Source organism: Sapajus apella, unplaced genomic scaffold, assembly GCF_009761245.1.
Source record: "Sapajus apella isolate SASKATOON/1434 unplaced genomic scaffold, GSC_monkey_1.0 scaffold85, whole genome shotgun sequence".
Lineage (NCBI taxonomy): Eukaryota > Metazoa > Chordata > Mammalia > Primates > Cebidae > Sapajus > Sapajus apella.
Genome location: NW_022437025.1, coordinates 8,451,736 through 8,463,986, shown reverse-complemented (window position 1 = coordinate 8,463,986; position 12,251 = coordinate 8,451,736). Strand labels below are relative to the sequence as shown.

General features: G+C 42.1%; 1 protein-coding gene across 4 annotated transcripts in view; it reads right to left on the bottom strand.

Moving 5' to 3' along the window:
* The window catches only part of TMEM128 (transmembrane protein 128), a 28,366-nt gene that overhangs the window by 9,584 nt on the left and 6,531 nt on the right, over positions 1-12,251 (bottom strand). For 2 of the 4 annotated variants that reach the window (XM_032254199.1, XM_032254202.1), the window contains exons 3-5: positions 9,606-9,764; positions 6,889-6,997; positions 4,632-5,343 (exon numbers count right to left, since the gene is read on the bottom strand). In XM_032254199.1, coding sequence (XP_032110090.1) covers positions 6,898-6,997; positions 9,606-9,764 — 259 coding nt within the window. In that variant the 3' untranslated portion in view covers positions 4,632-5,343; positions 6,889-6,897. Of the gene's footprint in view, positions 1-4,631; positions 5,344-6,888; positions 6,998-9,605; positions 9,765-12,251 lie in introns of those variants that run through there. The other 2 variants (XM_032254200.1, XM_032254201.1) reach the window with 1 other exon arrangement.

The following is a 12,251-nucleotide window of genomic DNA, read 5'->3' as shown; positions in this document are numbered from 1 at the left end:
GCAACCACCCATGAGACAGTGGAGATTTGTACTCGGGATGTCCCTTAATCCAGACACAGAGGACAACCAACTGCACAACTCAACATTCTGCTCACTGGGAGGGATTTCCTTCACCACTGTCCCTCAGGGCCACCACTGGGACGGACTGCATTGCTGCAGCTGTCTACTTTGGGTTGGTGCCATCACAGCATGCAGAAGCACCTGCAGCTCAGCCTAAGTTTTTCCTCCTCATTCATGAGAAACTCCCATAGGACCATGGTGTGGATGGGGAAGGAATGCAATGCAGCAGGAGTTGATCTCAAAGGAGTCTGAACCACCTGCATGTGCAACTTACTTATGGTTTCCAAACCTGCTCAGATTCAGTGTCATCTATCCCATTTCTACTTAATAATACAGTGCTGCTGTGCAGGCCTAACTTCATGGTTTGGTGGATCAGATAATATCCAGCTCATGATGGAAAGCTCAGGGGTCACTTGTCCTAAGTTAGGTGTTCAGTCTGCACCAGGGCCCAGTAGCAAATAAATTTTTTTCTCAAAAAATTGGCATCTAAAGGACTTGCTACTTCCTGTTCATCAGATCCAATTACATAACATCACCAGTGTAGTGGACCAGTATGATGCTGTGTACAATGTCAGGACAATCAAGATCTATATTATGGCGCAGAACAAAGAGGCTGACCAGCCCTGAAGCGGGACTGTGAAGACACTGTTCGCTCTGCCTGGTGAAAGTGAAACTGGCACAGCCTCTACTATTATGGGACCCTATCATTAAGTTCCTACAAGGGAGCCCAGTTCTACAACGGCTTTCACACCTCAGCTCCACCCTACAGCAACTCTAGTTACCAGCTCAGTGATGCTTGCCCTTACTCATTTCTTATTTCCTTGATAAATGGAATCTTTCGGGCTCTTCCGAAGAACCTGGTGGATAGGTTTTCTAGCCTAATATAGTAAACCCATTTGAACACGTCTACTCCCTCAGAAACTCTTGGATCTCTTCCTCTATAAGCTGTCACAGCGATCTTGACATCTCATTTGTTTAATATGGGCCATTACTTTTTCCAAGTATGCAAGGGCCGTAACAGCAGTGGATTAGAATCATCTCTTGAAGCCCTTACAAGGGTGTTGAATCCTGTCATAAGTTTTGACGAACTCTCGCTTATCCAACTTTGTATTCAGCCTGTAATCCGCACCACCAGGATCTACTCCCAGACATGCTCTCCTGATTCGCAGCAGTGCAGGTCCTGAGCACCTTTGCCACATAATCCTTCTCTTTTTACTTGGCAGGCCAGCCAGTAAAGTGATCACTCCAGTAAAGTGATATCAATATTTGCCCCAGGATATTGGTTGGATGGGCAGGAAGGAATATGGGGACACAGGCTGAGGAGGGGAAGCTTTGCTTGGTGGCGTCCTACATCCTCTGAGACCTCTGCATTGTCTTGACCTCATGTCTATCTTCCAGTAAGAGAAAGTGGTCCCTTTCTGCAGGCCCAAAACGTTCTGAGGAATCTAGGATATAAGGTTATGAAGTCCATTTAAATGAATACCCCCATTCCAATTAAGGCCATAATCCTTCCCTGACTTTACATAGGATGTTTTCCTAGACTGAGAATTCAGCCTTCTCTGGTACTCTGCCAATCTTAGAATTAAATTCTGTGCCTATTCTTCAGCTGTGTCAACTCTGCAGCTCCAGGACATGAAAGTCTCTTTAAAAGCTACCAAGAATATCTCCTACATCTTAGGCTTTGCGAATTGTTCTGGTAGAAACACCACCAGCTCAGTCTTAAAGGGGTACAGACAGTACACAATGAAGAGTCCTCTGGACCTCACACCTTTTATGAGCAGGAAGCAGGCTGAAAGGCTACTCCACTCCAAACTTAGTTTTCTTTTTTTTTTTGAGACAGAGTTTCACTCTTGTTACCCAGGCTGGAGTGCAATGGCGCGATCTCGGCTCACCGCAACCTCCGTCTCCTGGGTTCAGGCAATTCTCCTGCCTCAGCCTCCTGAGTAGCTGGGATTACAGGTATGTGCCACCATGCCCAGCTAATTTTTTGTATTTTTAGTAGAGATGGGGTTTCACCATGTTGACCAGGATGGTCTCGATCTCTTGACCTCGTGATCCACCCGCCTCGGCCTCCCAAAGTGCTGGGATTACAGGCTTGAGCCACCGTGCCCGGCCCAAACTTAGTTTTCTTAAAAAACAAAGGATGATTCAGAGGATGACACAGAACCCAGAGCCAAGAGCTATCACACATTTCTAGGAAGCTGTACTGATCCTTAGTCAAGATAGGGGGCCATGTGCCCAGTTGAATTTCAGAATTGCTGTAGACCGAAGCACCCCTTTCTGAATGGGAATGTTGACTGTGATTCCCTTTCTGTCCCACCACTGTATGATCAGTGTGGATGGCAGGTAACTTGATTGTAAAAATGTTTGGAGGCTGAGCGTGGAGGTTCACACCTGTAATCCTAGCACTTTGAGAGGCCGAGGCAGGCAGATTGCTTGAGCTCAGGAGTCCAAGATCAGCCTGGGCAACATAGTGAAATTCTGTCTCTACAAAAAATACAAAACATTAGCTGGGTGTGGTGGCACATGTCTGTAGTACCAGTTACTTGGGAGGCCGAGGTGGGAGGATGGCTTAAATGCAGGAGGTTGAGGCTGCAGTGAGCTTAGATGGCACCACTGCACTCCAGCCTGGATGACAAAGACCCCGTCTCAAAAAAAAAAAAATAATAAAATTAGATTAAAAGGACTCAACATCTGAAGAACCTCATCTGATAAGATCCTGGACCTCAAGCCTGAGCCCGATACTGTAATGGGATGAAACTTTTGGAGGAATCTTGGGAAGTAAGTTACTTTTGCATGTGGGAAGAATATTATTTGTAGCCAAAGATCAAACTGTGGCACTTTTAAAACATGGCCCAAAATTCTTTTGACACTATGCGCCATCTTTAGGATAGTGGGAAGTCATGTCCTGTTATTCCTATTACCTAGGCCCTTAGCCCCGCCCCCAAAAACTGTCCTACTTACTGTCCTTGTTGGATTCCTGTCCAATGCGTTTTTTGCTGTAGTCAGAGACCATTTTCTAGTAGCACAAAACCAAACACAGCCAGGAACTTTAAGTCCTGTTTCAAATCCTCTCCCAAACCAGGTCCCAGACACAGATGTAGGAGAAGTTCCAATCTGGTTTTTACCCTAGTGAGCCAAGATTCCGTTATCTTTTTTTTTTTTTCCCCCAGTTCTATCTTTCTTGCCAATCCTAGTGTCCCAGCTTCTTCCGAGATGTCTCTACCCTAACTAACTAGGGTAGTAGGATAGTTCTTGATCCAGGATGCACATTACAACCACTTGAGGAACTCTTCGAACAACACGGACAGTTTTGCCTACAAATTCAATCAGAACTTCTAAGCCCTGGGTGTGCAATACAGGTTGAAAACATGATCTTGACACTGATTGTCAAAGCCAGGGTACACACTTTATCTCCAACTTTCAATTTAACTCAATATAGCTCTTCATTACTCTTACAAGTAGGTGTTCCTCCTACCAGTTTAAAAGCAATAATAAGATTGTTTGACACCATTTTAATTTACATAATAGTTATAATAAAAGGAAAGGACCTTAGCTGAGTATGGTGGCTCATGCTTGTAATCCCAGCTACTCAGGAGGCTGAGGTGGGAGGACTGCTTGAGCCCAGGGGTGTGAGTATACAGGGAGCCATGACGGTACCACTGTACCCCAGCCTGAGTGACAGCAAGACCCCATTTCTTAAATTAAAAATAAAAAAACCCCATAAATAACTTGCATAAGAATCATTTAACAGGAACCAATCATACTCTTGTTTAAACATATTTATTAAAATGTCTCTTTTTGGCCAGGTGCGGGGACTCACATCTATAATCCCAGAATTTTGGGAGGCCAGGAGTTCCAGACCAGTGTGGACAACATGGCAAAACCCAGCTCTACTAAAAATACAAATAATTAGCCAGGCATACTGGCGCACTTGTAATCCTAGCTACTCAGGAAAGCTAAGGCAGGAGAATCACTTGAACCTGGGAGGCGGAGACTGCAGTGAGCCGAGATCGTGCCACTGCTCTCCAGCCTGGGTGACAGAGCAAGACTCTGTCTCAAAGTCTCTTTTATTCTCAATTCATAGTTGAAAAAAGATTACAGGTTGACCACCTCTTCTCTGAAATGCTTGGGACCAGAAGTGTTTTGGATTTTGGAATATTTGCATTATACTCCAAAACCCAAAACCCAAATGCTCCAGTGAGCATTTCCTTTGAGCGTCATGTCAGCAATCAAAGAGTTTCAGATTTTGGAGGGATATTAAACCTGTACTGCTGAAGATCTTGCAGCTAGTAAATGGCAGGGTGATCTGAACCAGACACAAGTGGTGATTAAATCAGGTCATTACTGGAAGCCACTTTACAGAGAAAACAATCAACATCAGGTACATGCTGTCACAATGCTTATGCTGTTTAGATTTAATGCAGACATATCTGCATTTGAAAATGCAAATACTGTCTTTATAAGGTCTTTGAAGACCAGAGTTAGCCTTTATTTCTACAGTTAATTCAAAGTGCTAATAGCTAAAAAGCAGAAGTTATTCCAAAGTTTGCATGAACAAAACTCACAAGAAAGTTACAAAAATATTTTATTTAAATGGCACAGAAAAAATATATATACTTAAAATGATTAAAACTTCACATTAGGAAATTCTAAAAACTCAATAATTTACTCAATGATAAAATCTAAAGTGATGAAAAAACATAAAATGCTTTCATTTGGTCCTGTCACCTAACAAAACTATCATAAACATGAGATTACAGCAATTACCAAAGCTGGTTAAAGGCACATGACAACATAATTCCTTTATACACATTCAGCCATTTTAGACATCCTTGTCTAAATCCCTCAAATGGAAGAGTGAACAATTTATTTAAAATATTAAGAGTGCATTATGCACCTATAATGAAACCACCTTCTCCAAAGATTCAAGCAGATTAACATTACAAAATAGTATTTCTATATCACTGACTTCTGAAAATTTTAATAATTTAAGAATATGCAAGTGAAATATAATTTATTCAGGTTTCAATAACAGTTATACAAAGTCACAATCTTTCCCAGGAAACCACTTCATAGTTGCAAAAACACAGTGTAGCTTTTCTGTTAGGGTCTGCCATGCTTTCAGCTAGCTGGATGTTTAACCATTCACTTCAAATTTACATGTACAGTCAGGCACGGCGGCATGGGCCTGTAGTCCCAACTACTTCGAAGGCTGAGGCAGGAGGATCACTTGATCCTAGGAGTTCAAGGCCAGCCTGGGCAACATAGAAGACCCTGTCCCTTCAAAAAAAAAAAAAAGTATATGTCCTTAAATCTGAAAGAAAACCAGCATTCATGTACCAAATAAAACATTTTATCTTAAGCTATTGCATTTAACACTAAAAAGCAGAGTTCACTCTGCTGAGTGAACTCTCTATCTCCATTACCAATTCATGTCAGAGAAAGAGCTCCCAAACATCTGTAAAATATCAAACCTGAAGAGTCAAAGAAGACTTCACAACATGAGAAGGGGAGGGGTGGGTGATGGGGTCGGGTGAGGAAGTGTTCTGAGATGTGCAGGATTCCTCCGGGCCCAGAGGCGCTGGTGGCACCATGTGTGTACAGGAAAGGGCCTACGTGAGGGCTCCCAGTGATCCCGAGACACACAAGACGCATGAAGGAGACTGGAGACGCTGGCATGGGCAGGGATATGCTAGCAACTATGTTCAGACCGCTAACAGTGAGACTATATCCATTTCTTCTTCACTTGGTTACCATTGACTTTTCTTTAACATCCCACAGGGAGAACACACTGTTTGTTAGCAGAAATGTCAGTTTTCATTAGCTCCTTGAAAATTTAGTGTATTAACTTTTATTTCCATGGGCCTCAGTTTCCACATCTGTAAACTGCTGTATAAAGCAGATTTCCTGCAAGTTCTGATGTAAGTGACCTGACAGGAGGCATTGTCTTTGTCCTTTTCACCACGCCCCTAAGCATCTGGAGTGAGTATTCTCAAAATATACTTATTTAATAACAGAATTTTCTGACACTCAGAAAACAGCCTCCACTATGTAAGGCAGCAGATCTCAGGATGGGGTGATGTGTGGGGAGGCAGAAATTCTATAAATAACATCAAACAAAAGCTGATTGTGTCATCCATCACATTTTTATGAGGAATCCAGGACAGTTAGAAGATAGCAGAATTTTTTTCCCAATTGGGTAAAACTGTCCATTCTTCCTGTATTCCCATTTCTTCAGAATGATGTTAAACAGTCATTTGACAGAAATTAATATAATTTCAATATAAAATAGTCTAATGTATGAATTTAACTATATTGAAAGGTAAAATCCTGTCTTTATGAGGTCTTTGAAAGACAGGGTACTTTCTCTAAAAAGTAGTCACTTAGAATCAACTTTTACAAAAGAAAGAGTCTCAGCCCCACCCCCTCCAGCCTGGGCAACATGGGGAGACTGTTTCCACAAAAAAATTTTTTAATTAGCCAAGCATGGTAGCACATGTTTGTAATACCAGCTACTTAGGAAGCTGAGGTGGGAGGATCGCTTGAGCCCCCAGGTGGTCAAGGCTGCAGTGAGCTGTGATCATGCCACTGTACTCCAACCTGGACAACAGAGTGAGACCCAGTGTCAAAAAAAAAAAAAAGGAGTCTCAGTCCCTTCTACCTCAGAGTTCAACAGATGGACAATTCTAGTGTGGACAACTCTGGTGTCAACATGACTGAAAATAATTTACAAATAGTCTGTTACAGCTCCATCCATTGAAAATTGTCATAAAAGACATGTTTCAAACGAGTTCAACATCAGAAAAACCATTCCAGATATCTTACCTTCAGAAATCATCCAAGGAGTGAGATAAACATTACAACCCCCATAAACTGGGTAAACAACAACAACGGAGTGAAAAATGACCACACGTGCCATAAAGCAATGTTGAAGCTGAAAAGAACAAAAACAGTTGACAACTCTAATATACATAAATATATTTCATTCTAGAATCTAGATTTAAAGAATTCAAAGTGGAAAAGTTCATCCAGTCAGGAACTTTCTATATGTATCTATATTTCTCAGCTATGTGACTTGGCCAATGTTGGAAAGGAAAACTCCAGATATACAATCGCAATTTCTTCAAGGCCCTGGAACTGGAACCACTGAAGGTCTCCTAATAGGAGTTGACATGGCTTCACAGAAACTTAGGTCTCTCAGTTCCTGCACCTGAAAAAGAATTTAAATGGCTACAGCCCGTTTTCATGACATCACACACTAAACTATCATGGTAAAAAAGACCAAAGTATTTTATCTTAAAAACAGAATGAAAGGGCTGGATGTGGTGGCTCACGCCTGTGATCCCAGCACTTTGGGAGGCTGAGGCAGGTGGATCATGAGGTCAGGAAATGGACACCATCCTGGCTAATTCGGTGAAACCCCGCTTCTACTAAAAAAAAAAAAATACAGCCGGGCGCGGTGGCTCACGCCTGTAATCCCAGCACTTTGGGAGGCCGAGGCGGGTGGATCACGAGGTCAAGAGATCGAGACCATCCTGGTCAACACGGTGAAACCCCGTCTCTACTAAAACTACAAAAAATTAGCTGGGCATGGTGGTGCATGCCTGTAATCCCAGCTACTCAGGAGGCTGAGGCAGGAGAATTGCCTGAACCCAGGAGGCGGAGGTTGCGGTGAGCCGAGATCGCGCCATTGCACTCCAGCCTGGGTAACAAGAGCAAAACTCCGTCTCAAAAAAAATTTAATGAAGACAAAAAAATACAAAAAATTAGGTGGGCACGGTGGCACATGCCTGTGGTCCCAACTACTTGGGAGGCTGAGTGAGGTAGGGGGATCATTTAAGCCTGGGAAGTTGAGGCTGCAGTGAGCTGTGATTGCGCCACTGCACTTTAGCCTGGGTGACAGAGCGAGACCATGTCTCAAAAAAAAAAAAAAAAAAAAAAAACTCCAATTGATATAAAGAGAGAAAAAACTAAGAGCTACATACAACATGAGAAAAGTCGTTTTCTCTCTGGTTGAATCACAGGATGTACTTCCTTTGTGTTTTTCTGTAATTTACAGATTTTTTTTTCCTCAGTGAACAAGTATTACTTTTATAAACCCAAAAAACCCTGTATTTTTCATTGAGTACTTAATTAACTTATTAAGAAGGATAGTCATTGTGGCATAGTTTGAGTACAAATATAACTAAGTCCAACAACAGAAAACAGGTTAAATAAATCATGATATGTCCACGTTGTGAAAACTACATAACTGTTTAAAAGAATGAGACACATCTACATGTACCATTATGGAAGAATTCAAACTATAAGGATCCACTGAAAAATAAAAGGAAAAAAATGATGAACAACCATTTTGGAAAGCAGTTTGGCATGATTTAATGAAGTCAAAGGTATGCATACCCTATGACCCAACAATTTTACCCCTTGGGGTACACACATACACACACACATGTATATGTATGTGTGTGTGTAGGTATACACAAACCTCTACACCCAACAGAAATGTGTGCACTGTGCTACAAGAGCCATGTATAAGAATGTTCTTCATAGCATCCTTCATAGTAACCCCAAATTGGAAAAAATCTAAACACAATCAACAGTGGAAAAGAGGGCCAGGCACGGTGGCTCATGCCTGTAACCCCAGCACTTTGGGAGGCCGAGGCGGGCAGATCACGAGGCCAGGAGATGGAGACCATCCTGATCAACATGGTGAAACCCCATCTCTACTAAAAATACAAAAATTAGCTGGGTGTGGTGGCGTGTGCCTGTAATCCCAGCTACTTTGGGGGACTGAGGCAGGAGAATCACTTGAACCAGGGAGTTGGATGTTGCAGTGAGCCGAGATTGCACCACTGCACTACAGCCTGGCAACACAGTGAGACTCCGTCTCAAACAAAACAAAACAATGGAAAAGAGAAACTGGGATTCAATTATACAATGGAATGCTAAACAGCAATGAAGTGAGTAACAGGCAACAATATGAAAGAACTGCACATAATGCTGCACATAGGCATTATGTGTGAAAGAACACACCCTATATGAATCCATTTCTATAAAGTTCAAAAACATAGATGAAGCAAAAATAGAATATCTCATGGAAGCAAAGCAAGAGTTACCATGAAGCTCAAGGCAGTACTTGTTTCCCTGCGGCAGGACGGAAGGTGTAGGAACTGGGAGGGAGAATGAAGGGGTTCAGTGTGCTGGCTCCATTTATACCAGTGCTCACTTCATGAGAATTCATCCACTAATTCATTTTAGTTTTTTCCACTTGTCTACATGTATTGTATGTCATAATAAAAAAGATTTAAAAAGCAAAATGTAGACTATGTAGAGAATGTCACCATTTGTGCTTTAAATAACTAGGTCCATAAATAGAAGGAGAAAGAAATACTAATGAAAAGACAACCAGAGAGCAGGAATGACCAGGAGACCATTTTTCTGTTGTATCTTTTTTTCTTTCGAAGTTTAGACCAAGCATATCACTATCTGATCAAAAAAAAAATTGTTTTTCATTCCTGTTAGTCATTTAAAAATTAACTTACCAAATTCCCGCTGCAATAAAGGCTGCAGTAGTAATGGGAATCAGGGCTGGATACCTGACATCATATTCTCCAATTCCACAATACCACTCCAGGTAGACTATGCAGTAAAACGCAATTGATAAGCTAACAAGCAACAAGGCACTGCCACAGAGAAACCAGCTGTGGAGATAAAAACAGTAAGAGGGTTGACAGCACTTAATGAATCATGTGATGTCTTAAATGTTTTTATTAACAGCTGAAAAATCTTTTTTTTGTTTGTTTGTTTGAGACAAAGTTTTGCTCTTGTTGCCCAGGCTGGAGTGCAATGGCATGATCTCGGCTTACTGCAACCTCTGCCTCCCGGGTTCAAGCAATTCTCCTGCCTCAGCCTCTCTAGTAGCTATGACTACAGGCACCCGCCACCACGCCCAGCTACTTTTTTTTTTTTATTGCATTTTAGGTTTTGGGGTACATGTGAAGAACATGCAAGATTGTTGCATAGCTACGCAGGTTGCAGTGTGATTTGCTGCCTTCCTCCCCATCACCTATATCTGGCATTTCTCCCCATGCTCTCTCTCCCCAACTCCCCACCCCCAGCTGTCCCTCCCCTATTCCCCCACAATAGACCCCAGAGTGTAGTGGTCCCCTCCCTGTGTCCATGTGTTCTCATTGTTCAACACCCGCCTATGAGTGAGAACATGTGGTGTTTGATTTTCTGTTCTTTTGTCAGTTTGCTGAGAATGATGGTTTCCAGGTTCATCCATGTCCCTACAAAGGACACGAACTCATCGTTTTTGATGGCTGCATAATATTCCATGGTGTATATGTGCCATATTTTCCCTGTCCAGTCTATCATCGATGGGCATTTGGGTTGGTTCCAGGTCTTTGCTATTGTAAACAGTACTGCAATGAACATTCATGTGCACGTGTCCTTATAGTAGAACGATTTATAATCCTTTGGATATATACCCAGTAATGGGATTGCTGGGTCAAATGAAATTTCTATTTCTAGGTCCTTGAGGAATCACCACACTGTCTTCCACAATGGTGGAACTAATTTACACTCCCACCAACAGTGTAAAAGTGTTCCTATTTCTTCACATCCTCTCCAGCATCTGTTGTCTCCAGATTTTTTAATGATCACCATTCTAACTGGCGTGAGATGGTATCTCAATGTTGTTTTGATTTGCATTTCTCTAATGACCAGTGATGATGAACATTTTTTCATATGTTTGTTGGCCTCATGTATGTCTTCTTTTGTAAAGTGTCTGTTCATTCCTTCACCCGCTTTTGAATGGGCTTGTTTGTTTTCTTCTTGTAAATCTGTTTTAGCTCTTTGTAAATTCTGGATATCAGCCCTTTGTCAGATGGGTAAACTGCAAAAATTTTTTTCCCATTCTGTTGGTTGCCGAGTCACTCTAATGACTGTTTCTTTTGCCGTGCAGAAGCTGTGGCATTTGATTAGGTCCCATTTGTCTATTTTGGCTTTTGTTGCCAATGTTTTTGGTGTTTTGGTCATGAAGTCCTTGTCTAGGCCTATGTCCTGAATGGTTTCGCCTAGATTTTCTTCTAGGGTTTTTATGGTGTTAGGTCTTATGTTTAAGTCTTCAATCCATCTGGAGTTAATTTTAGTGTAAGGTGTCAGGAAGAGGTCCAGCTTCTGCTTTCTGCACATGGCTAGCCGGTTTTCCCAATACCATTTATTAAACAGGGAATCCTTTCCCCATTGCTTGTTTTTGTCAGGTTTGTCAAAGATCGGACAGTTGTAGATATGTTGCATTGCCTCCGAGGCCTCTGTTCTGTTCCATTGGTCTATATCTCTGTTTTGGTACCAGTACATGCCCAGCTACTTTTGTATTTTGAGTAGAGACAGGGTTTCTCCATGTTGGTCAGGCTGGTCTCGAACTAACAACATCAGGTGATATGCCCGCCTTGGCCTACCAAAGTGCTGGGATTACAGGCGTGAGCCATCGCGCCCAGACGAAAAATCTGTTTCTAAGAAGAATATCAAGTGATACAAAGGGACCCAGGCTTTCAGAAAGTCTCAATCCATGGGAGACAGGGGTGAGAAAAAGAGACACATGACTCAGGAAAGGATGAAAAGTAAGACTTGTGAAATACATGCATTTATATACACTCTTATCAACCAACCAACCAAGGGAAAAGCCTGGTCACGGCAATGCGTTTTCTTTAAATATACAAGGAAGAGGCCAAGCACAGTGGCTCATACCTGTAATCCCAGCACTCTGAAAGGCCAAGGCAGGTGGATCACCTGAGGTTGGGAGTTCGAGACCAGCCTGACCAACATGGAGAAACCCCATCTCTACTAAAAATACAAAATTAGCCAGGTGTGGTGGCGCATGCCTGTAATTCACGCTACTCCAGAGGCTGAGGCAGGATAATCACTTGAACCCAGGAGGCAGAGGTTGCAGAGAGCCAAGATCACACCATTGCAATCTAGCCTGGGAAACAAGAGCAAAACTCCGTCTCAAAAAACTAAAACTAAAACTAAAAATACAAGGAAGATAGTGGCTTTCTGGCTGTTTCTGAAGTTTTGAGTTTGACAGTATTACAGAAGTTTATCAGTGGGAAACTTAATTTCTCTGTGTTAAGTGGACTTTCTTAGCATACCAAAAGACAACTTAGAAGCTCAATAATTCCAATTTT